Source organism: Mus caroli, unplaced genomic scaffold (assembly GCF_978045245.1).
Source record: "Mus caroli unplaced genomic scaffold, Mus_caroli_1 scaffold_10, whole genome shotgun sequence".
Lineage (NCBI taxonomy): Eukaryota > Metazoa > Chordata > Mammalia > Rodentia > Muridae > Mus > Mus caroli.
In genome coordinates this window covers 108,166,414-108,191,671 of record NW_028227265.1, presented here as the reverse complement: position 1 = coordinate 108,191,671, position 25,258 = coordinate 108,166,414, and the positions used below count along the sequence as shown (strand labels likewise).

Below are 25,258 nucleotides of genomic sequence, written 5' to 3'. Positions count from 1 at the left end.
AAGATAAAACTTCAGACTTGTGGGCCCCCATCAGCTGCAAACCCAGGAATACCACATGTCTTAGTTAGGGTTTTACTGCTGTGAATAGACACCATGACCAAGGCAAGTCTTATAAAAAACTACATTTAATTGGGGCTGGCTTACAGGTTCAGAGGTTCAGTCCATTATCATCAAGGTGGGAGCATGGCAGTATCCAGGCAGGCATGGCGCAGGAGGAGCTGAGAGTTCTATGTCTTCATCCAAAGGCTGCTAGTGGAAGACTGACTTCCAGGCAACTAGGGTGAGGATCTTATACCCACACCCACAGTGACACACCCATTCCAACCAGGTCACACCTATTCCAACAAGGCCACACCTTCAGATGGTGCCACTCCATGGTCCAAGGATATACAAACCATCACACCACAAGTCCTGGAAAAAAAGGGGCAGACATATAACTGAACCTGTCTGACCTTTGATGAAAAACTAAGTAAAGTTGTCCAATATCAAAGAATCTCAACAAAATCAACCAGGATAAACAAAAAAAGACACAAACAACCAAAGGCAAGACTAACATACCAAGAGTCCTTCATTCTAACACCCTACCTGAACAAACAGATGAAATCTGAGGTAACAGGAATGGTTGACGAAGTCCAAGGTGAGTGACACTAACGTCTTGCCAACCTGTTGGGGGCTCGCTCCTTTTCATGGGTCCCCAATATAGGGCCTCATTTTGATCTCCAATCTGTGACTCAGAATTAAAAATGAAAGGGTCACTGCAATGACTGCTGGAGACGCATCATCAGGATTCTGATGTGACAATGTCTGCCTGCCCTCTGAGGGCTCCAGGGCCCTCCCAGTTGGGAAACAGCTAAGCAGTAAGTAACCTTAAAAATAAGTTGTAGCCTGGTATGGTAATGAAGGCCAGTTATGTTTTTATTGAATTTATAAGTATCTATATAAACACATAGTCAAGTTTCTTTTGTCCTTGATATATAATACATATATAACGACTCAATCTCAACTATTTTATTTTTAAAGAGCATTGGTTTTTATGTTTGTTTGTATGGGGGGGGGGGTATGGACCACTGTGTGTGTTTACATGTCAGAGAACAACTTACAGGAGTTCTCTCTTTCCTTCCACTCTATGGCTTTCAGGAATCAAATACAGGTCGTCAGACTGGGCAGCGAGTGCTTTTACCCACTAAGCCACTTTGCCATTCTTCCCAAAGATTCTGTCGTGGTCACTTGATAAAAACTTGAAGATAATTTTTCCTCTACTCTTCTAATTCAAGTAACTGCCATCCATTGAGCTTCTGTATCTTGAACATCTGCTCTGTGGCAGAAATTACACTAGGCACTGTGCCTAGCAGTGACAGACAGGCATCAGGAGGGAAGGAGGGCAGCCCTGAGTCTGAGTGAGAGGCTGTGAGGAGAGGCTGCCTAGAGAAGGCATCTCCTTACCTAAATCTGGAAGGATTGGCTAGGTCAGTTAGTTCAAGCTATCTGGGGGGTTTGGGGAGGGGACTAATAGAATGGAAGTGAAGAACTTAGCATAGTCCAAAGATTCTAGACAAAGCATCATAGAATGACACAAGCAAAATCAAAATTCTAAATCAGTTATATTCACCCTACATTTTTTTTTACTATCTGCTGGGTTACAAAGACAGCAGGAAGATCATCCACACATAATGTCAAGTATATCAGATAATGATAGGACACTGGCAGATAGAGATGGAGAAGAAGAAAGAAACAAGAATTGAAGCCTACCCTGAAGGTGAAGGAAACCTTAGAAGGGACACACTTGGTGCTTTGGTACAGAGGTAAAAATGTTCAGGTCGTGTCTAGAAAAGAAACTAAAATGTTCAGGTCATGTCTAGAGAACGAACTATATGTCGCATGGAGCAGAGTAGACAGAAGAATATAAAGATATAGACAAGCAGTAGTTGGTTGGTTTTGCTTTTTTGTGCTATAGTATTGCCCGCCGCTTTTGTGTGTCCCCCTGGTAAGAACACGCTCAGGGCAACCGGAATCTTCTGCAGTACAAACTTTATTGCTTACCCCATCAGGAGCCAGTGGAGAAAGGAGCCAGAGAGAGAGAGATATGGCGGAGCCCCCTCCCTTTTATGGAGGACTGTCCTCCGCCTCGGACGTGTCACTCCCTGATTGGCTGCAGCCCATCAGCCGGAGTTGTCGTCACGGGAAAGGCAGAGCACATGGCGTGGAAAGCTACCCCGGCACATGCGCAGCTTGCTTGTTTACTACTTAGAACACGGGTGTCAGTGCCATCAGCGCCATCTTGTAGTGGCGAATGTGAAGGCGGCTCCTTACATCTCCCCCTTTTCTTTTATATAAGAGCAATAGGCCACCCATAATAATGAGAGTGGAGATAGAGGTCAAATCCCCAGTGTGTAAAATAGGGGCTTTACACAAAACCTCCTCCCAGGCTCATCACCCAAAGGGGTCTTGGTCCGCTCCCGTGTCGTTTTTCCTGGGGGAAGGACACTTGGACACTCAACCTTCTTGAAAGATGACATGTCTCCCTAGAATAGGCTCATATATGCCACAGAGCCCTTCTACTGCAGTGCTTAGCCATGCAACTCTCTCGGGCTGCTGAAGCACACTCACTCTATCCCGTGCAATGAGACTAGCCTCGTGGGGTGCAAGAGCTGAGTGGCCAGCGACCTATTGCTTAAGCATAGATAACCATATATCAGGGGAAGCACCATGTTCTAGTGCTGCAAGCGCCTGGGAAATAACCACCATGTCTCCTCTAGTTTGGGCCTTAAGCTTACAGACCAATCAGAAAAGCAACACTAATCCACAGCAAAGAACAGCTCCAAATAATTCCACCCCCACCCATTCTTTAAAGAAGGAAAATGTTGAAAAGATAGTCTTTAGGTCAGGGACAGGTCCAAGTGCGTGGGGCAAGTCTCAATTTTCAAAGGGTCTGTTCAAATTTAGCCGTCCAATTCTGTATCTCCCAATGCTGCTCTCCCTTTGTTGTTGTCGCACTGGACATCACCAAGACGAGGGACATCAGTATTCCCTTGGTCAGTCTGGATTTTTCGGGTGAGTCTTTCTGGTATCCAAAATGGGTTGTCTTCATTCTGTGGAAAAACACAAACAGCTCCCCTGGATCTTATCAAAATAGGATCCGGGCCTTTCCATTTGTTATTTAAAACATCTTTCCATTTAACCATCTCTTTGGGCCTATCTGGCTCTGAACAATGTCGTTCAGCCGCGGTATGGCCATGAGAATCAAGATTTAAAAAATTGAGTGTAAAGAGTGCTGTAGACACAGACACTCTTGGTACTCGGGGAAAAGCCTCCTCGACTCCCCCTTTCTGTTTTATTAGATGGAAGTCCAGTCAGGTGGGTCACATCCATCTGACGGCAGAACTGTTGGAATTTTTGAGATGTATAAGCTGGTCCATTATCAGTCTTAAGGAGTTTGGGTTTTCCCCAAGCACTCCATGCCTCAAGGCAATGTTGAATCACATGTGAGGCCTTTTCTCCGGTTAAAGGAGAGGCAAACATGATGCCAGAGCATGTGTCAATGGACACATGGAGATATTGAAGTTTTCCAAAGGAAGAAACATGTGTAACATCCATTTGCCAGACCTGTAGAGGTCGAATACCGCGTGGGTTAATTCCCACATGAGGAACTGGCAAGAACTCACAGCAGCTTTGACATTGAGTAACAATGTCACGGGCTTCTTTTCTCGTCAAGGAGAAACGGCGGCGTAATGTTTCAGCCGTCACATGAAAATTGTTATGAAAATTTCTTGCAGCCTCTACCGGGGATGTTAGGGCAGCAGCCACCACTTTAGTGTCTTTATCTGCCAAATCATTCCCCAGAGCCATGGGGCCAGGTAGGCCTGAATGGGCTCTAACATGAGTAATATAAACAGGAAATCTTCTAGATAACAAAACTAATTGTATCTGCTGAAAAATATTGGCAACTTTACTGGAAGGCTTAATCACTCCAGCCACTTCTAAAAAATTGAGGGGTTCTAAAAAGGTTTTTAAAACTTCTAAAACCACTAAACATTTTACCACTTGAGGTGAATTTTCATTATATTGTTTGGATACTACTTCACCATTAGCCACATAGGCACCTATGCCAGTTTTTGATCCATCAGTATATACCACAACCCCATTTTTAAGTGGGTTTCTTACTGTTATTTGTGGAAACACAACAGATTGATTTTGGGCGAACTGTAAAATTGGATGTTTTGGATAATGGTTATCTATTTGTCCTGAAAAGGAGGTAACTAAAACTGCCCAATCATTAGATGTGGCTGCCAAGGTCTGAACCTGTGCAGCGGTATAAGGTACAATTAAAAGATAGGGATTTCGTCCAAAATGGGTGATCGCTGCTTTTAGGCCTTTAAGGGCGAGCTGTGCAATTGCATCAGGATACCAATTTATTATTTTAGCTGGAGATAAATTTGGATGGATCCACAACAATGGCCCATTCTGCCACAAAACTGCGGTTGGCAATTGTGCTGTCTTAAAGACACATAAACTAAAAGGCTGCGAATCCTCAATACGTTGTAATTGTGCATTCTGTAAGGCATCTTCCACCTTTTGTAAGGCCTGGCTAGCAGCTAGAGTAAGAGCCCTAGGGGAGGAGATATGAGAATCTCCTTCTAAAATATCAAACAAAGGCCTTAACTCAGCGGAAGGAATCTTCAGAAAAGGTCTGAGCCAGTTAATATCCCCCAACAGCTTCTGAAAATCATTTAAGGTATGGAGGTGATCTCTTCTTATCTCTACCTTTTGGGGCACAATTTTATTTGGGGACACCACAGAGCCCAAAAATTGTCCTGTATCAGAAATTTGGACCTTTTCTGTGGCTATCTGTAAACCCCACTGACTTAAAGTCTTAAGTAGAAAAGGATATGCCTTTTGTAGTATGGTAAGGTTTTTATGGCATAGAAGGATGTCATCCATGTAAAGAAGCAAAATTAAAGAGGGGAATTGTTCCCTCACTGGCAAAAGAGCTTCTTGCACATAAAGTTGGCACATTGTAGGACTATTGGACATTCCCTGTGGTAAGACCTTCCATTGATACCTCTTATCAGGTTCCATGTGATTAATAGAGGGGATGGTAAAGGCAAATCTGGGCCTATCCCTTGGACACAAAGGTATAGAAAAGAAACAATCTTTAATATCTATAATAATTAAATTCCAGCCACGTGGTAAGGCGGAAAGTACAGGGAGACCTCTCTGTACGGGGCCAAATAAGTTCATTTGCTCATTAATGGCTCTGAGGTCATGGAGCAGTCTCCACTTTCCTGACTTTTTCTTAATTACAAAAATTGGAGTATTCCAAGGTGAGGTAGATGGTTCAATATGGCCCAGTTTTAATTGTTCATTTCCTAACCCTTTTCCCTCTTTATAACCCATCTTTGCCATGATATTTCTTACTTTAACCGAACACCCTCCCGACGGGGCATTCTCATTGGACAAAACAAGGCCCAAATGCTGCATAATATCCCTCCCCCAGAGGTTAACCGGGAGTGGGAGCACATAAGGTATGAATTTTCCTCGCTGCCCCTCGGAGGATTCCCATGTCAAGGCAACAGAGCTTATAGTGGGACATGATTGATATCCTAGGCCCTGTAATGAATGAGATGACTCTGTGGTGGGCCATGCTTTGGGCCACCAATGTGTAGAGATTATACTTTTATCTGCTCCGGTATCAAGGATGCCTTCAAACTCTTTTCCGCTGATCTTAAGGCGGGGCTTAGGTCTATCATTCAAAGATACAACCAAATAGGCAGAATCATTTCCAGAGGAGCCCATTTTCTTTGTCTCAGGTCCTGCAGATTTCTCCCTGGTATTATCAGGGAGGAGCAGCAGCTGAGCTATCCTATCTCCTTTACTAATAGAAAAAACGCCCTTAGGGCTTGAACACAGGACCTGTATTTCAGGGGAATGTTGACAATCCATAACTCCAGGGTGGACTACTAAGCCCTGCAAGGTGAGTGAACCCCGGCCGAGAATAAGGCCCATGGTTCCAGGGGGCAAAGATGGTATAGGCTCCACCGGCACCGGCTGAATACTCATTTGAGGCATTAGTAGGAAATCGGAGGTGGCGCGCAGGTCCACCCTTGTGGGTCTTCCTGGGTCGCCTCTCTGCTTCCTGGGTCCTGAAAAACCGGTTCCCATATCTTTGAGGGCCCTATAGCCCGTTTTTTTGACACATCAGCTGATTGGTTATCAGGTGGGGGAAGGAATCTGCCCTTTATATCCCTCACAGAGCAACACTGGTCGGCTCTATGATAGCCCTTGCCACACTTAGAGCAAAGAGTGAGGGTCCCCCCCTTTTTGTCTGGAGCTCTACAATCTTTCTTAAAATGCCCAGGCCTCCCACAGTTAAAACATGTCCTCCAATCATTTCTGCCTATGAAGCGTTTTTGGGATTGGAGGATGGCAGCCGCTAAGCCTGCATTGGTGAGAGGTCCCCCGAGCTCTCGACAAACCCTGAGCCAATCCTGTAAGCCTTTATTCTTTCTTGGGGCTATGGCCGTTCGACACTCCTGTGTGGCTTGCTCATAAATGAGCTGTTCTATCAGAGGTGAGGCTTGCTCTGAATCTCCAAAAATACGCTCTGCTGCCTCTGTCATTCTGGCCACAAAGTCTGAGAAGGACTCCTGGGGTCCCTGGATGATCTTGGTTAATTGTCCAGTGGCTTCACCTGTTCGGGAGAGCGCCTTCCAGGCCTTAATAGCCGCGGAGGAAATTTGGGCATAAGCTCCCCAGTGATAATTTGTTTGATCAGCGGTATAAGCTCCCTGACCCGTTAACAGGTCAAAGGTCCAATCTCTCTGCTCTGGAGTCAAAGCGGCAGCATTTGCTCGGGCCTGAGTTTGTGCAGCCTCTTGCCATAGTGCTCTCCATTCCATATATTTGCCCATACTGGGGAGAGCGGCTTTTGCAATCATTTGCCAGTCGGCAGGAGTTAGTGCCATGCCAGCAAGCCTGTCTAACTGCACCAAGGTAAAATTAGCATTGGTTCCATATTTACGGACCGATTCAGCAAGCTCTTTAATCTGTGTATAATCTACCGGAGCGTGGACACACCCACCCTCAGCTCCTTCAAAGACCGGAAATGCCTGTTGTATCTTCCTTTGTTCCTCTCTTGGAATGAACGAGTCTGCGCACTGTTTCTCTGCGCAGGGCTGACGCACTACGCAGGGCGGGGGCTCCCCATAGGGCGGAGGTGCACTATGACCCTGAAGCTGACTGCCCTGAGGCCAAGCAGCAAGCTGGCCTTTGCCAGTCGCTTTTGGCTTTTTTCTTGACCTATAAGCTCGCATTTCTCTCTCATAACAAGCTGCTTCCTCCTCCAAGTCTGTTTCCTCAGAAGGGCTAATTTCTTCATCTGATTCACAGCTATTAAGAACTGGCTCCTTAAACTCATCTCTTTTCTCCTCTTTCCTTCCAATCTCTCCCCAGGTATTTTTCCCTGACATTAACTTTTCCTTGGGTTCAAGACCCGTGGAAAGGCCTGTATACTTATTTCGCGCGCCATGCTTTCTCTTTTTTCCTGCTCTCTCTCCCCGCTTTACTTCTGATAGACTGTCTTGAATTTCGTTCAGAATTCTCCACCCTGCCTTAACCACTTGTTGACATGTGAAAAGAAATAAAAGGGCTTTTAACACTAGAGAAAGTTCAAGACTAGACATACCTTGTAAAGCTGTAACTCGCGTCCCATCCCAGCAGTTCTGGTTCTGCTCCGTTCCCCAGCTGAAGAGTTCTGAACCCATGCCGGATCCTTCTCAACAGTCTGTTTTGTGGGAACACTTCATTATCACAGTCCCCCAGCTGATGAGTTCTGAACCTACACCGGGTCCTTCTCAACAGTCTGTTTCCGGGAACACTTCACTAACCGCTCCTTCTCCGTGATGCAGTAGCTCGCGGGTTCCGGCACCATTTATTGCCCGCCGCTTTTGTGTGTCCCCCTGGTAAGAACACGCTCAGGGCAACCGGAATCTTCTGCAGTACAAACTTTATTGCTTACCCCATCAGGAGCCAGTGGAGAAAGGAGCCAGAGAGAGAGAGATATGGCGGAGCCCCCTCCCTTTTATGGAGGACTGTCCTCCGCCTCGGACGTGTCACTCCCTGATTGGCTGCAGCCCATCAGCCGGAGTTGTCGTCACGGGAAAGGCAGAGCACATGGCGTGGAAAGCTACCCCGGCACATGCGCAGCTTGCTTGTTTACTACTTAGAACACGGGTGTCAGTGCCATCAGCGCCATCTTGTAGTGGCGAATGTGAAGGCGGCTCCTTACACTATAGAGTATTTGATGGCTTATAAGCAGGTGTGATACAACAAGACAGAACCTTAGAAATCCGTGTTAGGGAAGGTTACTCTGCCTAGGCAGATATCTGGACAGCAAGGTCAACAACAGAGACCATGGAAGCAGGAACAGACATCCTACCCAGAAATGGCTACTGGAAGATGGAACAGGAAGTGTGTACCTCTAAGAGATGGGAAGGATCAGAAACATTAGGGCTTGGTGGCTAAGGAGAATTCTGGTATAAGAGGGGAAGAGGTCAGGTAAGGTCAACAGCCATACACAGCATAGATACCATCTTTTCATGTATTCTCTCTCTCTCTCTCTCTCTCTCTCTGTGTGTGTGTGTGTGTGTGTGTGTGTGTGTGTGTGTGTGTCTGCCTGGTGCCTTGTAGCAAACAGCTCTCACATATGAGCCTCCCAGTGTGAGTGAACATTGACATATTGAGAAGGGGGGGGGAGAGAGAGAGAGAGAGAGAGAGAGAGAGAGAGAGAGAGAGAGAGAGAGATGTGTGTTTCATTCCCTGATCCTAAGCTAGAAGAGAACAACACAGGGAAAGTCTGGGCCATGCTGCTTCACAGTGTGGGGCTTTAGTGAAGACCACTGAGGACAAACTCAGCTTTCAAGAAGCACACAGTGATATCTGCGCACTTAAGCATGTGCACACTAGCTACATTCAGCTTTTTCTACACTCTAGGCACTCATTTTTCTCACCCCGTGACCAGCCATGGTGCTTATCTGAATTGTGGGCTGCCTTGGTATTTGCTACTTCAGCTACATGACAGTGTTTAGAATCCTTATCCTCACCTTTCTTCTTTGCCTTCCTTTCTCTTTTCCTCTCTTCCCTTCCTTTCCTTTTCTTTCCCTTCCTCTCCTCTCTTTTCCTTTTCCTTCATTTCCTCTTCTCTCCTTCCACTTCTGTCTTCTCTTTGCTTCCCATTCCTTATTTTCCTCTTTCCTCTCTTGTCTCTTTTCCACACCTTCTCCCATCTTTTTCTCTCTTCTTTCCTCTTTTAATTGGTGTTTAGGTTTTTTTATGGACATTTTTATATGACACATATGCAGTCACCACCCAAACAAACAAACAGGGCACTGCCCCGCCTCCAGCTCTTCTCGACTGCTCACACTTCAACCTCTTAGTCACACCCTGAATTGTTCTCCCACCCACCACTATCCTGATTAAGTTCACTTAGTTGCTTTTTACTCATTGGGCTATAGCTAAAGTATGTTTCCCTACACCGTGGGGTTATTGCTTGTTTGAGATCTTTATTCTTTGAAATCCCTTGATTCTTTCATCACAATATTTATAGATTTCATTCATGTTGCTGTTTGTACTTCTGTTGCGCATTAAAGGAATTAACCACCATGTTTTATTACTTCTGCTTGCTATGAATTGGGCTGTTTCCAGACTGATGAGTGTGGACAAACTATTGAATATGCTTTGTCTGTGCCCTGGTCATAAATTAGAAGTTTCCTTCAGTTGGCATCTAGAAGTAGTGTCTTAGTTAGGGTTTTACTGCTGTGAACAGACACCATGACCAAGGCAAGTCTTATAAAAAAACAACATTTAATTGGGGCTGGCTTACAGGTTCAGAGGTTCAGTCCATTATCATCAAGGTGGGAGCATGGCAGTATCCAGGCAGGCATGGCGCAGGAGGAGCTGAGAGTTCTATGTCTTCATCCAAAGGCTGCTAGTGGAAGACTGACTTCCAGGCAACTAGGGTGAGGATCTTATACCCACACCCACAGTGACACACCCATTCCAACCAGGTCACACCTATTCCAACAAGGCCACACCTTCAGATGGTGCCACTCCCTGGTCCAAGGATATTCAAACCATCACATTCCACTCCCTGTTCCCCATAGACTTGTTCCAAAACATGAGTCTATGGGGGCCATACTTAAACATAGCATAATGCAAAATGCATTTAGTGCAACTTTCAAAGTCCTCATAGTCTATAGCAGTTGCAACAATGTTAAAAGTCCAAAGTTCAAGGTCTCTTCTGAGATTCATTCAACTTAATTAACTGTAATCCCCAAAGCAAGGCAGGAAACCAGCTGGGCAAACTCCAAACTCTGCATCTCCATGGCTGATGTCAAAGTGGTCTTCAGATCTCCACTCCTTTTTCATCTTTTTTGACTGCAACAAACTGCTTCCTCCTGGGCTGGTTCCACTCCCTGTTAGCAGCTTTCCTCAGCATGTATCCCATGGCTCTGGCATCTTTAACATCTTTGAGTCTCCAAGGTAATTTCAATGTTACAGCTTCTTCTTTCGGTGTCTGGGATTCCACTTGACCTTTTGGACTCCTCCTAAGGACTGGCATCACTTCTCCATCTCTGTCCTCTGTAGCACTCTATGCTCAGGTTGATCCACTCCATTACGGCTGCTGTTCTTGGTGATCATCCCATGGTACTGACATCTCCAATACACTGGGGTGTTCCACTCCAACTAGGCTTCACCAATAGCCTATCATAGGCTCTCTTCATGGTGCCAAGCCTCAAATCCTTTGCATGACCCCTTCAGTCCTGGGCCATCAACTACAGCTGAGGCTTCACCTTCTCCAATGGCCTTCCCTAGCCTCTCACAGTGCTAACCCTCAGCTTCTCTCCAAGATCCCTTCATTCCTTCACAAGCACTACCACCTGAGTGACTCTTACACATTACCAAGTCCAGCCGCAGCACGAGGTACAACCTTGGCTATCTCTGGAACACAGCTTCTTTGTGCTCCCAGAAAACAATTTCCAGAAGATTTCACCTCAATGATGCTGGTCTCTTCTTAATCACCGCTAATTCCTTAGCTCCAGCTAACCAGCATCAATTTTCCCAGTAGTTCCTTCCATTCTTAACTCTAGAGCCAGAGGCACATGGCTGAAGCTGCCGAGTTCTGCTGCTTACAGGAACTAGAACATGATCCCCTTGTATTATTACATTATCACTAGCTTTATGTTTTCTAAATCCTTCACTGCCTAAGCTTGGCTATCCTGGTTCTTGCTCTGTACATTGACCTTGAATGTAGAGATCAGCATGCTTGTCTCATGGGATTAAAGGTGTGTACCACCATGCCTGGATCTAATTTAGCTGGGTAGGATCTTGCCCCAAGGTCCCACTCCCTTAATCTTTATCTCCTAGAACACAAGATTTTGCTCCATTTCACTTCCTGGTACCCCTTTAATCCTCGAACCATATATTTTATATTTTTCCTTTCTAAGCTTGCTATGCTTGTTCAAACTTCTCTTCATAAGACTTAACCAGAGAACAAAGTCTCTGCTGGGCCTTTTTGAAACTTCCTTTGTCAATGCAATTAATCCAAGTCTCTTCACCTTAGCCTCAGGCAAACTTTTCAGACAAGGGTAAAAAGTAGCCACATTCTTCACCAAAATACCACAAAACCAGTCTTTATGCCACATTCTGAAATTCTTCTCCTTTGAAATCTCTTGGGCCAGGTCAACACAGTTCAAATCACTCCCAGCAACAAAATCTTCTATATTCCTACTAGGATGACTCATTAATCCCCATTTAAAGCATTCCACTGCTTTCCAAATCCAAAGTCCCAAAATCCACATTCTTTCAAATAAAAGCATGGTCAGGCCTATCACAGCAATACCCCACTCAAGTAGAATTGCTAGCTAGCTCACTGGTGTCATTATGTGAGCATTTTTCAGGTTCCACAGCCTCACTAATATTTGGCATTGTCTCACTTTTTCTCATTAAGCCTCTTTTTATCAAATATGCTTTTTGGCCAAAATAATCTCCCTCCCTCCATTGGTGGAGTTCCCCTTCCAATTGTCCAGGTATATTGTAAAAACAACTTTCACGTGGGAGCCACCAAACATGAATGAACATGAACTTCCAAGAGAAGAATTTAGATGAATCTTGAGTGGCTTTGGCAAAAGTAAACCCTCCGGAGACTGTGGCAACTTATTACTTAAGAGGAAAGCAAATGACCTGCAATCCACCCCTTAAATGACCACGTCACCCTTGCGTTCTTTTATTCCTAGTTTAGCACCACTGTCTTTGTTGGGTGAGATTGTTTTTGGAACACTAGACCTTGAATGTATCAAGCAGCTCAAAGCCATGACCACCCTGCATTCTCCTGTACTAAAGAGTCTCTCTCACCAATACGCTCAAGAGAGCCATGATTAAATTCTCATATCAGACAGCATGCTTCCAAACACCGTTCTCTGGTGAATGTTCCTCACGGATGTGTTCTCTCTGATGTACTCACAGGGTTTGGCCAACTGACCTGGACGTGGTCAACAGCCCTGACCTCCAACACAGCCATCCACCATTCCAACTGATTGGGAGATGTTTCCCTTCAAGGTGAGCAAGTGGATGGGACTGGCCTGCCTCCGATCACTGGTGCTGCCCTCGCCCAGTATTCGTCAGAAGAAATTAATACACAAGCTGCAGGAGGAAAAGGCTTTTCGAGAAGAGATGAAAATTTTCCATGAGAAAATCGAAGACTTCAGGGAAGAGATCTGGGAGTTCCGAGGCAAGATCAGGGCTTTCCGGGGCCAGATCCTGGGTTTTTGGGAAGAAGAGAGACCTTTCTGGGAAGAAGAAAAAATCTTCTGGAAGGAAGAAAAAACCTTCTGGGAAATGGAAAAATCTTTCCGGGAAGAAGAGAAGACTTTCTGGAAAAAATACAGAACCTTCTGGAAGGAGGACAAGGCATTCTGGAGAGAGGATAATGCTTTATGGGAAAGAGACCGGAATCTTCTTCAGGAGGACAAGGCTCTATGGGAGGAGGAAAAAGCCTTGTGGATAGAGGAAAGAGCCCTGCTTGCAGAAGAAAAGGCTTTGTGGGAAGATAAGAAGTCCCTCTGGGAGGAAGAGAATGCCCTCTGGGAGGAAGAAAAAGCCCTCTGGGTGGAAGGTGGTGGTTTCCATCTCCTTGGGGAACAGAGGCACCAAAATGGTCCCTACAATGCCAATGAAGAGCCACAGTCAACATCCTTCCCCCGGGGCCGTGCTTAGTGGACACTGAACAGAGAGGGTCATGGGGTGCAGACATCACTGGTTGGACTGAAATCCAGGGTGACCCCATGTACTAGAAGAAATAGACACTAATTTGTCTCTTTGCCATGAAAGAGATAATAAAGTCCTGAAGAGAGGTTTGACAAAGCAGCTCTTCGAGGAAGGTTGGCCTCATTCTTTCTGCCACGCCATCTGATTCTGTGATTTTTTTTACTCAATCCTCTAGATTATCACTGGCCCCTGGGGTTGGCTTCAGATAGTTCCCATTGTCCTTTGCCTGTGTGGGTGTTTGTAAGGTTGCATAAAAGAGACTCAACGTCAGGCTGAGACATACAGGGACAGAGAGGAGCTGAGACATCCTGCCTCTGCCACCCTGTGGGGGTGACCTCTTCTTTACTTTGGCTAGTCTGGGAGGCCTGACTTGGGCTGACAGACCTCTAGAGGTTTTCCACACTCCTGGAAGTGGGAGAAAGGGGCTTTGACAGTGTCCAGAGGCTCAAGAACACTTTTTAAAAGCACTAACCTTTTCTGAGAATGGAGAAAAAAGTAGACTGGACAGATAATCTAGGAACCATGACAGTCTTGTCTCTGTGTTCTTGCACTCAGATAGGTTTCCCTGTATGTGACTCTAGATTGTCAGTTCCTTAGCCCTGCCCTGCTAACTTGTGTAAGCTTTCCCATTACTCTGGGTTGAAAAAAAATTATGACATCCATTGATGAGAGAACAGAGATCCAGAAAGGCAAAGTGATTGCATGTGGCCAGGAAAAGAACATATCTACTCTGCCCTGGGACCCAGCTCCTTCTCTAATGCATGGTAGCTCTTTAGAGGCCACTTACCATTAGAGGTAGTGAGTCTAGTAAGGGAGTCTAGTCACAAGGGCTTTGTCCTTGAAGGGCACAATATTTAACACAGGCATCAAAGCAACAGACCAAGCAGCCATGGATCAAGACCTCCCAAGCTGTAGTCCCAAATAAACTTTCCAATTTAGAAGGTGATTGATCACCTTGGGTATTGAGTGAAGTAATGAAAAACTGGCTGACATGTAGAGAGAACAAGATGATGGTTTAGACGATCAGATTTCAAGAGTGATCGCTGAGGCTCATACCCAAGAAAATCTAGACTGAATGTGGTATGGGAAGTGACAGGAGCACACAGAGCAGCAAAATGGAAAGATCAAGCAGGACCCAGATGCTACCAAAGGGGGGGGGAAAAATCAGAAAGTGGTTAACACCAAATGAAAGCTAAAGAACAAGAAGTACGACTCAGCAGTAAAGCGTTTGCTTAGCATGTGTGAGGTGGTAGTTTTCATTCCGAGGCTGCAAAGACATATGGAACAGAAAATCAAAAGCAATTTGAAGCAGGAATTAGAAGGACACGCTGAATAGAATTGGCCCTCTTCTCAATTTCCCATAGAGACTACTGGAAGCAACAACTGTCCATTGATGAGTGCCCGGAAAAGCTATCCAGAGAGGGTGTGGGTCTCACTGATTTTCTTTTACCCAGTACACAGTAGTAACCTTTGGCTGTCTCAGGTTCTGCTCTTCCAGATCTAGGTAAGAAAATGAGCAGGTCAACGAGCCAGTGCATCTATACATGGTGAAGGCCGGGGGAGACAGACGCATGGAGGGATTCCTTACCTTTCTCTTAAGCTATTTGAAAGCATGAGTGGGAGCTCGTTAGAAAGGTTTCCTAGAGGGGAAGATGGCTTTGAGAGTCTTACAAGAGAGTAGGGATGATCTGGAGACTAAGCCATAGGGTGCATTCCAGATATAGAGAATGGAAAAGCACAGAGCTTTGAGGAACTGCACACGCTTAGTTAAATGCCAGGGTGGAGTCGGGGGCACAGACTAAGGAGTTATAAGTACTGGTTGGGTGATCCAGGAGCAGTGTGGGCAACAGAGAGCCACTGAGGGGTGGCAGGAGAAGGGATGATGTATTTATACTTAAATGTAAGGTATTATTTGGTGCTAGAGACCAAATCCAATGTCTCGCATATGTTAGAGGAATTCACCACCACTGTTACACCTCCAGCTCGGGCTTCAGTCTTAGAAACAGCATCTGATTGTTCACATGGAACTCACAGAGAAATAGCATGGACCTCACCTGGGAGCATCTCATAGATATAGAATCATAGGCCTTGATCCAATCTATTGAATTGGGGTCCTATTTAATGAGGTCCCTGATTTAATTGTGTGCCTTTCAATTTGGCAGCATATTTCTGTAATATGAATGAGCATAGGAGAGGGCAGTGGGAAAATGGTGAGAGCATTCATCTGGCCACAGCAGGATCCAAGGAAAGGTGATGGATTGGGGTGAAGCAGCAGCAGGGTTGGGATAGAGAGAAACCACATCTTGGATAGCCATTGAGAGGCAGACCGGTATCTGTGTGCCGAGGGATGGATGGGATTTGAGGATATAGGAGAAGCAGATAACCAAGATGTGGGTTCCTCAAAGACAATGAAGGAGCCATTGTGCCTGTCTGTCACTAAGATACAAAGGGATCAGGAAAGTGAAGAGTTTAATCTGGGACATGAAAGATTGCAGGTCTCCATAACTTGTCTTGTCAGTGCTTGGATTCCCCTGGAGCTGGACTTGTAGGCAGTTGTGGGCTATCCAATATGGGTTTTGAAACTCTAGACCTCTGGAAATGAAACTCTAGACCTCTGGGATAGTAGCAAGCACTCTTAAGTAGCAAGTGCCTTCTCTTCAGCCATGTCACCAACGACTTTTTTTTTTAATTTTATTTTATTTTTATTTTTATTGAAATCAAAATATTTTGGTTATTTTACTCATTTACATTTCAAATGTTGTTCCCCTTCCCAGTCTCCCCTCTGCAAATCTCCCATCCCCTCCCCCCACCAATGTCTTTTTAAACGAGTCAGTGGGAATACCTCTACCCCTCACTCCCTAAATGAAAGTGGATAGAGACACCATGGCTTTTTCCCTCCTTGTCTTCAATTCTTTTATTTTCCCAATCCAGATAGTTCACTTGCTTGTAATAAACAAAGCTCCAAGTTAGTCCAAGGCTTCAAACTCAGGCAGATGGTGAGCTGACAAGGTAACCCCGCCTTCCTCTAGCTTACTGCATTTTGTGTTTCATCTGCTCCCTAGCACTGCTAACATTCTGCTGAGCAGACTGCTCTACTCCAGCCCCGCCTGTAGATCCAAGAAGCCCATTGTTTTACTAAACCAGAGAAGTTAATGTCTTTGTTTACAAAAACTGCTGAGTGGTTCAGGGCTTTACACCTCTGCCTCTGCCTCTGCCTCTGCCTCTGCCTCTGCCTCTGCCTCTGCCTCTGCCTCTGCCTCTGCCTCTGCCTCTGCCTCTGCCTCTGCCTCTGCCTCTGCCTCTGCCTCTGCCTCTCTCTCTCTCTCCAGGGTCAAGGGTCTTTTTGTCATGAGCCTGCTCTAAATTACCAGAAAATAAAGGTGTCTTAATATGACTATCATTGAAAGGCATTCTCCTGTGTCAGTAAGATGTAGGACATCTGGAGGTCCCAGTGAGATGCTCATTTAAGGCAAACCTGCACTTTAGCTCTCTCCATTGGTGGGTTGTTACAAGGGAGATACCTCCTAAGACATTCCAGAGCCCTGTGCCTCTCACACCAGGACTGGAGATGCCCACTCTGTTTCTTGACACAAGTACTGTCCTCCTGATCCTCCCAGGAGGTAGATTCTGATATATAGGCTAGATCTCTGGTCTAATCTAATAAATCCTGATGAAGATTTCTCTCTGGCACCTTCATCCAAAAAGTCAAGATTGTAGCCTTAGGAAATTCTGGTCGGAAATCTTTATGTCTGTTTCTGTGGATGACTGAATGGCTGATAGCATAGTACAACTTAACCATTTCTATTTCCGCTATTGCTCTGGGCCTCACCACTTCCCTCTGAACTTCCTTGGAGACTAGAGAGCCAGCCATCTCTCAGAGCTCATTTTGGTTAATGGTAACTGGAAGCCAACCTGGGCATTCCTTCTTCTTCTCTCTGAAGGAGTGGGGAGTTCTTCTGCCCTGGCCACCTATGCTCAGAGAGACAACCCAACCTTTTTTTTTTTTTTTTTTTTAATGGTTCTATCAGCCACATGGTAAATACAACTACTCTCTACTTCCTCCTGGTTCCACCATAGTTCCCCTCCCATGTCTTTTCTAATTCCTTGTCTCCTTGGTTCCAAATCCCTTGATTACCTTCTCATTCCTGCAGACTCATCACACTGGAATACTCTCTTGGCACCTCCTCCTTTCCTTTGTTGTTCTGTTCACTGTGCAGTTTAAGTCCAGCTCAGACATCAGTCCGGAGCACAGAGGGGTGTTGGGAAGCTCAGTCACTTTAAACGGACTCCTCTCCAATGTATGTTTAAAAAGTTTCTCAGGGACTGGAGAGATGGCTCAGTGGTTAAGAGCACTGACTGCTGTTCCGAAGGTCCTGAGTTCAAATCCCAGCAGCCACATGGTGGCTTACAACCATCTGTAATGGGATCTGATGCCCTCTTCTGGTGTGTCTGAAGACAGACAGCTACAGTGTATTTAGATATAATAATAAATCTTTTTTTTTTTAATTCTCTTTAGGATTTGATGATGACTACAAAGTGTCTCTGAGAGAAAGTTCCATAAATTGGCCACCTTATGGCATAGGCTAGACCCAGTGGTCCTTAGACACCCCCGCCCCCATCACTAGACCTGACTGTCTTGTGGTTACAGGAAGCCCTGATACCCAGACCATTTCTCCTACATTGATTAGTGGTTAGTCCTTTGCATTGAAGACTTTCACGCTGAGCCATCATCCCAAAGACAACTTCACTCATTTTTTGTCCACTACCCCATGCCATCATTCTACCCTCACAGTCAGGATGAGGGTACAGGCCCCCCTCACCCCTTCTCACATCATCTGCCCTCATCTCTACCATTCCCCACAGCTTACAGTCTCTGTTGTGAGCCCAAGTCCTGTCCTCTGCTCTCCTTTCCATCCCCTGGGATAGACCAACAAGAATGCTTGTCCCTAGCTTACAAGTGATCCTCTATGGCATGATTATGATCTATAAAATGGATAGGCTCCAAATACCCCGATCTCTAAGAGACCTCAGCCCTTCACCTCTCTCATTATTCTACAAATCCACAAACGTACTTGGAATGACTGCCAGCAACTGCTTTGACTGTTCACAGCTGAGCAGTGAAAAGTTTGGGGATTTTCTTGGCCACAGCTGCTTACAGGGAACAGAAAACTGACTTGGAGGTTTTCCCTTCCACCCACCCCAAATGTGACCAGAATATGCCCCCTGGCCCTTCCTTGAATGCTAATGAGACGCTTTTTTAAAACCCTCATTCCTTTAGAAACTGTAGCCATGAGAACAACTGGGCTCTACATTTGGCTTTTGTTAGCCAATCTTCTTTGGGATCCAGAAAAAGAATGCTCCAAATACTTGAGAATTTCATGGGCATAAACACTTTGCATCTTCTAGAAGTGCCAAAAAGGTTTTCATAACTGAGATGAAAAATAAAAACAGACAATTATGACTGTAGATGGGACAGCACAAAGACAAGCTAAAATCACGGTTGCTGCCTCAAGAATTGTCCCATTCTGAACCAAAGGATGACCTCATCTAGAGAAAAGGTGAACCTTGATGGGAAAAATTGGTGAAAATGAGACAGCCCGCACTAGAACAAGATCGATGTGTTTACTGCAAGCAAAGAAACTATTAGAAAAGTCATGTTCCTGCTATCACAGGAAGGTCCTGGCCATTCTACCCACTGGGGGATCAATAATGGATCAGAAGGAAGACACCTGGAGTCTGCTCTCCTTGGTGTCCAGGAGCCCTTAGTTACAGCATCTGAAGGAAGCCACTTAATCTAATTGCTAGTGGGAACAAACTCTATTTAAAAACCATGCTAGATTGGCCTTCCCCAAGGGAACTTCCTACTCAGGCAGCTACTGGTAGTCTGGGACTACCACTTCATACCTGAGAATACCGTGAATCTGGGTCACAAGCAAGTATCTGTGAGGACACAGTGAAACTGCCCAATTGGACCACTTCATGGACAGAAAGAAACGTTTACTGGGGAAACAAACAAGCTGTCTCCAAGAATAATGGCCAGCAGCATGGTGAGAAAGCAAGCAGATTTGTATGATAGCAAGATAAGGGTCTTTGAATTGATGCAACCTGTTAAGATGAATCAGGAATGAGATGCTCTTTCCAGATGTAATTGATCATTGAGAGTAGATCATTGAGGAATGTGGTGGCTTTCCTTGAATTCAGACATCTGTTTGCCTTTGTATCCTGGGATTAAATGTGTGCACCACCATGTCTGGGCCAAAGATTTTAATGCCACTATTCCTCGAGATCTGGATCAAAAGCCTGTGTCCTCGACATCTGAATTATAGTTCATTCCAGATTAAAAGTCTCTGAATTCAAAGTCAGCCTGGGACAGAGCAAGTTCTAGGTGAAGAAAAGCCTAAATCCAGGCTCCTAGCATTCAGGAGACACAGAATTCAGATCTCTGAGTTCAGGTCAGTTTACAGAGCAAGTTCTAGGACAGCCAAGTTTAAGCCAGTGAAGGAGTTGGAAAACAGAAAGCTGGTGATAATGTAATAGAACAAGGGGGTCATGTTGCATCCCTAGAAAGCAGAAGAACTCAGCAGCTTTGGCCATGTGACACTGGCTTTAGAGTCCAAAATAGAAGGAACTACTGGGACAATTGCTGCTGGTTAGCTGGACCTAAGAAATTAGTGGTGATTAAGAAGAGATCAGCATCACTGAGATGAAATCTTCTGGGATGTGTTTTCTGAAAGCACAAAGAAGCTGTGTTCCAGAGATGGCCAAGGTTGAGCCTCATAATGCAACTGGACTTGCTAATGTATAAATATCTCCCAGGTGGTACTGGCTTTGAAGGAATGAAGGGGTCATGGAGAGCAGCTGAGGCTCAGCACTGTGAGAGGCCAGGGAAGGCCATTGGTGAAGGTACAGCCTCAGATGCAATTGATGGCCCAGGACTGAATGGCTCCTGCAAAGAAATTGAGGCTTGGAACTATGAAGAGAACCTATAAGAGGCTATTGGTGAAACCTAGTTGCAATGGAAGACCCCAGTGTATTGGAGATACCAGTACCATGAGACGATCACCAAAAGCAGCAGCAGCAGTGGAATAAAGTCAACCTGAACCTACAGAGGGAAGAGCTGGAGAAGTGACCCAAGCCCTTTGTGAAGCCCAGAAGATCATGTATGGACCCCAGACACTGGAACAAGAAGCTGTAAAGTTGAAGTTGCTGTGGAGGCCCCAAGATGTTAGAAATGCCAGAGCCATGGGATACCTGCCAAGGAAAGTTGCTTACAGAGACTAGAACTGGCCCAAGAGAAAGAATTGTGTTGTAGTCAGGAAAGCTGAAAGGAGTTGGACACCAGACATGGAGATGCAGAGTTTGGAGTCTGCCTAGCTAGTTTTTGGTCTTGCTTTTGCCCAGGATGTCATTTGTTGGAGGTATGTGATCTGCTTTTTTTATTTTTATTTTACAAGAGATTACATTTAAGAGATTACATGAATCTCAGAAGAGACTTTGAACTTTGGACTCCTATCATTGTTGAGACTTAGAGACTTTGGGACTTTGGAAGTTGGACTGAACCTAATTTGCATTATGCTAAGGCTAGGCATGGCTCCCGTAGACTCCTGTGTTTGAACAAGCCTATGGGGGCAGGGAGTGGAATGTGGTGGTTTAAATATGCTTGGCCCAGGGAGTGGCACTATTAAGAGGTATGGCCTTGTTGGAGGAAGTGGTCACGTTGGGGGTGTGCTTTGAGACCCTCCTCCTAGCTGTCTATGGACAGTCTGCTCCTGGCTTCCTATGGATGAAGATGTAGAACTCTCAGCTCCTTTTCCAGCCCCATGCCTGCCTGCATGCTGCCATGTTTCCTGCCATAATGATAATGGACTGAACCTCTGAACCAGTAAGCTAGCCTCAATTAAATGTTATCTTTTATAAGAGTTGCCTTGGTCATGGTGTCTCTTCACAACAGTAAAACCCAAACTAAGACAACATCCCAAAAGAAAAGTGAAAATATTATAGTGAGAAAAAAATCATGCAGAAATAATTATGGACTGTGTTTTGAACACAAGTGTGACATATATAATACACACACACACACACCTGTTCACTGTGTGTGTCTTGTGCCCTCAGACACCAGAAGACCGAATCCGATCCTTAAAACTGGAGCCACAGATGGTTCCGAGCCACCACATGGGTTCTGAGAGCCTAACCAGGTCCTCTGCAAGAGCACTAAGCGTTCCTAATGACTGGACCATCACTCTAGGACCTAATTTTGTTGTTGGTTTTTATTTCATTTCCCTAAACTTTATTATTTTATTTTTTGAGATTATAATGTAATTGCATGTAATTACGTGTGTGTGTGTGTGTGTGTGTGTGTGTACATTTTCATTATCTATTGAGAACTTGAAGGACATTTAGATTGTTTCCACTTTCCAGATACTGAATAGAGCAGCAATGAACATGGCTAAACAAGAATCTGTGGACTAAGATGTGGACTCCTTTGGGCATATGCCAAAGAGTGTACAGCTGAGCCATATGGTGGATTTGTTTTTGCTGTCAGAGAATTCTCCCCGGAAAAACCTGAGGGCCAAATAATAATGAAGAGAACTTGGATTCTGGCTGTGACTGGAGTATTGTTTGGTCAGAGAGACATCTGGTGGCTCCCAAGCTAAATTGCACCAGCTTGCCAAAGGACGGTAGCCACCTCCTCTACTGAACTGAAAGGTTCAGCTTTGCCTTAGGAGGAGAGAGCTTTCCACCTGGAGCAGAGTGGATTGTGAGCTCTGAGGCCATAGTGGCAGTGTGGGTGCCCCCCTCCATCCCCCACTGTCTCCCTGGCAGCTAGTTTAACAGTGCTGTCACTTGGTTCCCTGGCAATAAAAATGGAATGTATGCAGATAGCTCCTGTGAGCATTGTGAGAGATGGGGACTGTAGCAAGTCACAGCTAGTCCTTCCTGGGGCCACTGCATCATCTCAGTGTTCAGTGGTTGCAGCTGGTCAAGGCTGGAATACAGGAAGCCAGGAGACTCTGCCACATCTATATCCAGATGAATTCACACACAAAGACAAAGGATCTCCCTCTACAAAACCCTGCTTGGGAGCTTTTCTCTGGAAGCCGGGGTGGCTTTTAGAGCAGCTCTCTGCACCAACTTTCTCAATTTCTATACTTAGAATTTTTGCTGTAACAGTGTTATGGTTTGTATATGCTCAGCCCAGGGAGTGACACTATTAGAAGGTATGACCCTGTTGGAGTAGGTGTGGGCTTGTTGGAGTAGGTATGTGGGAGTCATGGGGGTGCTTTAAGACTCTCATCCTAGCTGCCTAGAAGCTAGTATTCTGCTAGCAGCCTTCAGATGAAGCCAGCCCCATTTAAAAGTCATCCTTTATAAGACTTGCCTTGCAGGGCAGTGGGGGCATATGCCTTTAATCCCAGCACTTGGGAGGCAGAGGCAGGCAGATTTCTGAGTTCGAGGCCAGCCTGGTCGACAGAGTGAGTTCCAGGACATCCAGGGCTACACAGAGAAACCCATCTTGAAAAAAACAAAAATAATAATAATAATAAAATAAAATTTAAAAAGACTCGCCTTAGTCATGGTATCTGTTTACGCCAATAAAACCCTAAGACAGAAGTTGGTACCAGGAACTGGTGTATTGCTATGATGGGCATGATCATGGTTTTGTTTGGAAGAATGTGGATTTGGGGACTTTAGATATGGAAAGCAGTGGAATGCTTTAAGTGGGGCATTCTTTAATGAATATGGAAGATTTTGTTACTGAGAGTGATTTGAATTGTTCATACCTGGACCAAGATATTTCAGTGGAGAATTTTCATATGTGGCCTAGAGACTGTTTTGTGGTATTTTTGGTGAAGAATGTGGCTAATTTTTGCCGTTGTCTGAAAAGTCTGGCTGAGGCTATGGTAAAGAGACTCAGAAACACCCAGCAGAGACTTTGATCTCTGGTTAAGTCTCATGAAGAGTGTTTTAAACAAGTGTGGCAAACTTAGGAAAAATATAAAACATATGGTTTAAATATTAAGGGTCACCAGGAAGCAGAATGGAGCTGAATCCTATGTTCTAGGAGATAGCAGATTAAGGAAATAGAACTTTGAGGCAAGATCCTACCCAGCTAAATTTAGATCCAGGCAAGGAGGTACACACCTTTAATCACTGGAGATAAAGACAGACAGATCTCTTGAGTTCACGGCTAGCCTGGAACTGAGAAAGTTCTAGGTAAAGAAAACCTTTAAGTCCAGGTGGGGTAGTACACACCTTTAATCCCAGCATTGATAAAGTTGAATAAGGGGTGATAGGCGGGGCAGGCATGCTCAGCCCCAGCAAGCAGCAGAACTCAGAAGCGTCAGTCCTGTGGCTCTGGCTTTAGAGTCAAGAATAGAAGGGACTCCTGGGACAACTGATGCTGGTTAGCTGGAGCTAAGAAATTAGCAGTGATTAAGTAGAGACCACTGAAGTGAAATCTAGGAAGTGTTTTCTGAGAGCACAAAGAAACTGTGTTCCAGAGATAGCTAAGGTTGAACCTCCAGTTGCAGCTGTACTTGGTAATGTGTAAGAGTCAACCCAGGTGGTACTGGTTCTGAAGGCATGGATAGGTCATGAAGAGCAGCTGAGGCTTGGTCCTGAAGAGGCCATGGAAGGCTATTGATGATGGTGCAGCTTCAGTTGCAGTTGACAGCCCAAAACTGAAGGGGTCATGCAAAGGATTTGAGGCTTGGCACCATACAGAGAGCCAGTGAGAGGCTATTGGTGAAGCCTAGTTGCACTGGAAGACCCCAGTGTATTGGAGATGCCAGTACAATGGGATGATCACCAAGAACAACAGCAGCAGTGGAGTGGATCAGCCTGAGCCTAGAGTGCTACAAAGGGCAGAGCTAGAGAAGTGACACCAGCCCTTTGAAGGAGCCCAGAAGATCATATGTGGATCCCAGACATTGAAACAAGAAGCTATAACTTTGAAGTTTGCCTTGGAGGCTCAAAGATATTTGAGATGCCAGAACCAAAGGATATCTGCTGAGGAAAGCTGCTAACAGGAAGTGGAAGCAGCCCAGAGAAAGAAGTTTGTTGCTGTCAACAAAGATGAAAAAGGAGTTGGAGATCTGAAGACTGCTTTGACATCAGACATGGAGATGCAGACTTTGGAGTTTGCCCAGCTGGTTTCCTGTCTTGCTTCCCAGGTTACAGTTAAGTGATTGGATGAATGTCAGAAGAGACATTTTTAGTTAATATTTTATTCATTTACATTTCAAATTTTTCCAAGTTACCCCTCCACAAACCTCCCACCCCATCTCCCCTCTTCCCTCTCCCCTCTGCCTCTACGAGGGTGCCCCTCCACCCACTCCTGCCTCCCTGCTCTAGCATCAAGCCTCCACAGGACCAAGGGCCTCCCCTCCCATTGATGTGAGAAAAGGCCATCCACAGCTCCATATGTAACTGGAGCCATGGATCTCTCCATGTGTACTCTTTGGTTGATGGTTTAGTCCCTGGGAGCTCTGGGGGGTCTGGTTAGTTGATATTGTTCTTCTATGAGGTTGCAATCACCTTCAGCTTCCTCAGCCCTTCCCCTAGCTCCAGAAGGGACGTTTAACTTTGGACTTTTAATATTGCTGATACTGCTATAGTCTATGGGGATTTTGGAAGTTGGACTACATGTGCTTTTTTATTAAGCTGTGTCTACATATGGCCCCCATAGACTCGTGTGTTTGACAAGCCTATGGGGCCATGGAGTGAAATGTTATGGTTTGTATATGCTTGGCCCAGGGAGTGGCACTATTAGAAGGTGTGGCTCTGTTGGAGTAGGTATGTCATTGTGGGCGAGGGCTTTAAGACCCTATTCCTAGCTGTCTAGAAGCCAGTATTCTGCTAACAGCCTTCAGATGGAAGATGTCGAACTCTCAGCTCCTCCTGTACCATGCCTGTCTGGATGCTGCCATGCTCTCCC

At 45.3% G+C, this 25,258-nt stretch overlaps 1 protein-coding gene across 3 annotated transcripts; it reads left to right on the top strand.

Moving 5' to 3' along the window:
* Window positions 1-802: 802 nt before the first annotated feature.
* Window positions 803-13,434, top strand: Ccdc70 (coiled-coil domain containing 70). 3 transcript variants are annotated; one of them, XM_021170836.3, is made up of 2 exons: window positions 803-857; window positions 12,520-13,434. In XM_021170836.3, the coding sequence occupies exon 2, from the start codon at window positions 12,598-12,600 to the stop codon at window positions 13,267-13,269; it is 672 nt and encodes a 223-aa protein (XP_021026495.1). In that variant the 5' UTR covers window positions 803-857; window positions 12,520-12,597; the 3' UTR covers window positions 13,270-13,434. The 3 variants fall into 3 exon arrangements, with proteins under 3 accessions (XP_021026495.1, XP_021026494.1, XP_021026497.1); XM_021170835.2 differs by lacking the exon at window positions 803-857 and adding an exon at window positions 1,639-1,756; XM_021170838.3 differs by lacking the exon at window positions 803-857 and adding an exon at window positions 1,739-1,802.
* Window positions 13,435-25,258: the final 11,824 nt, after the last annotated feature.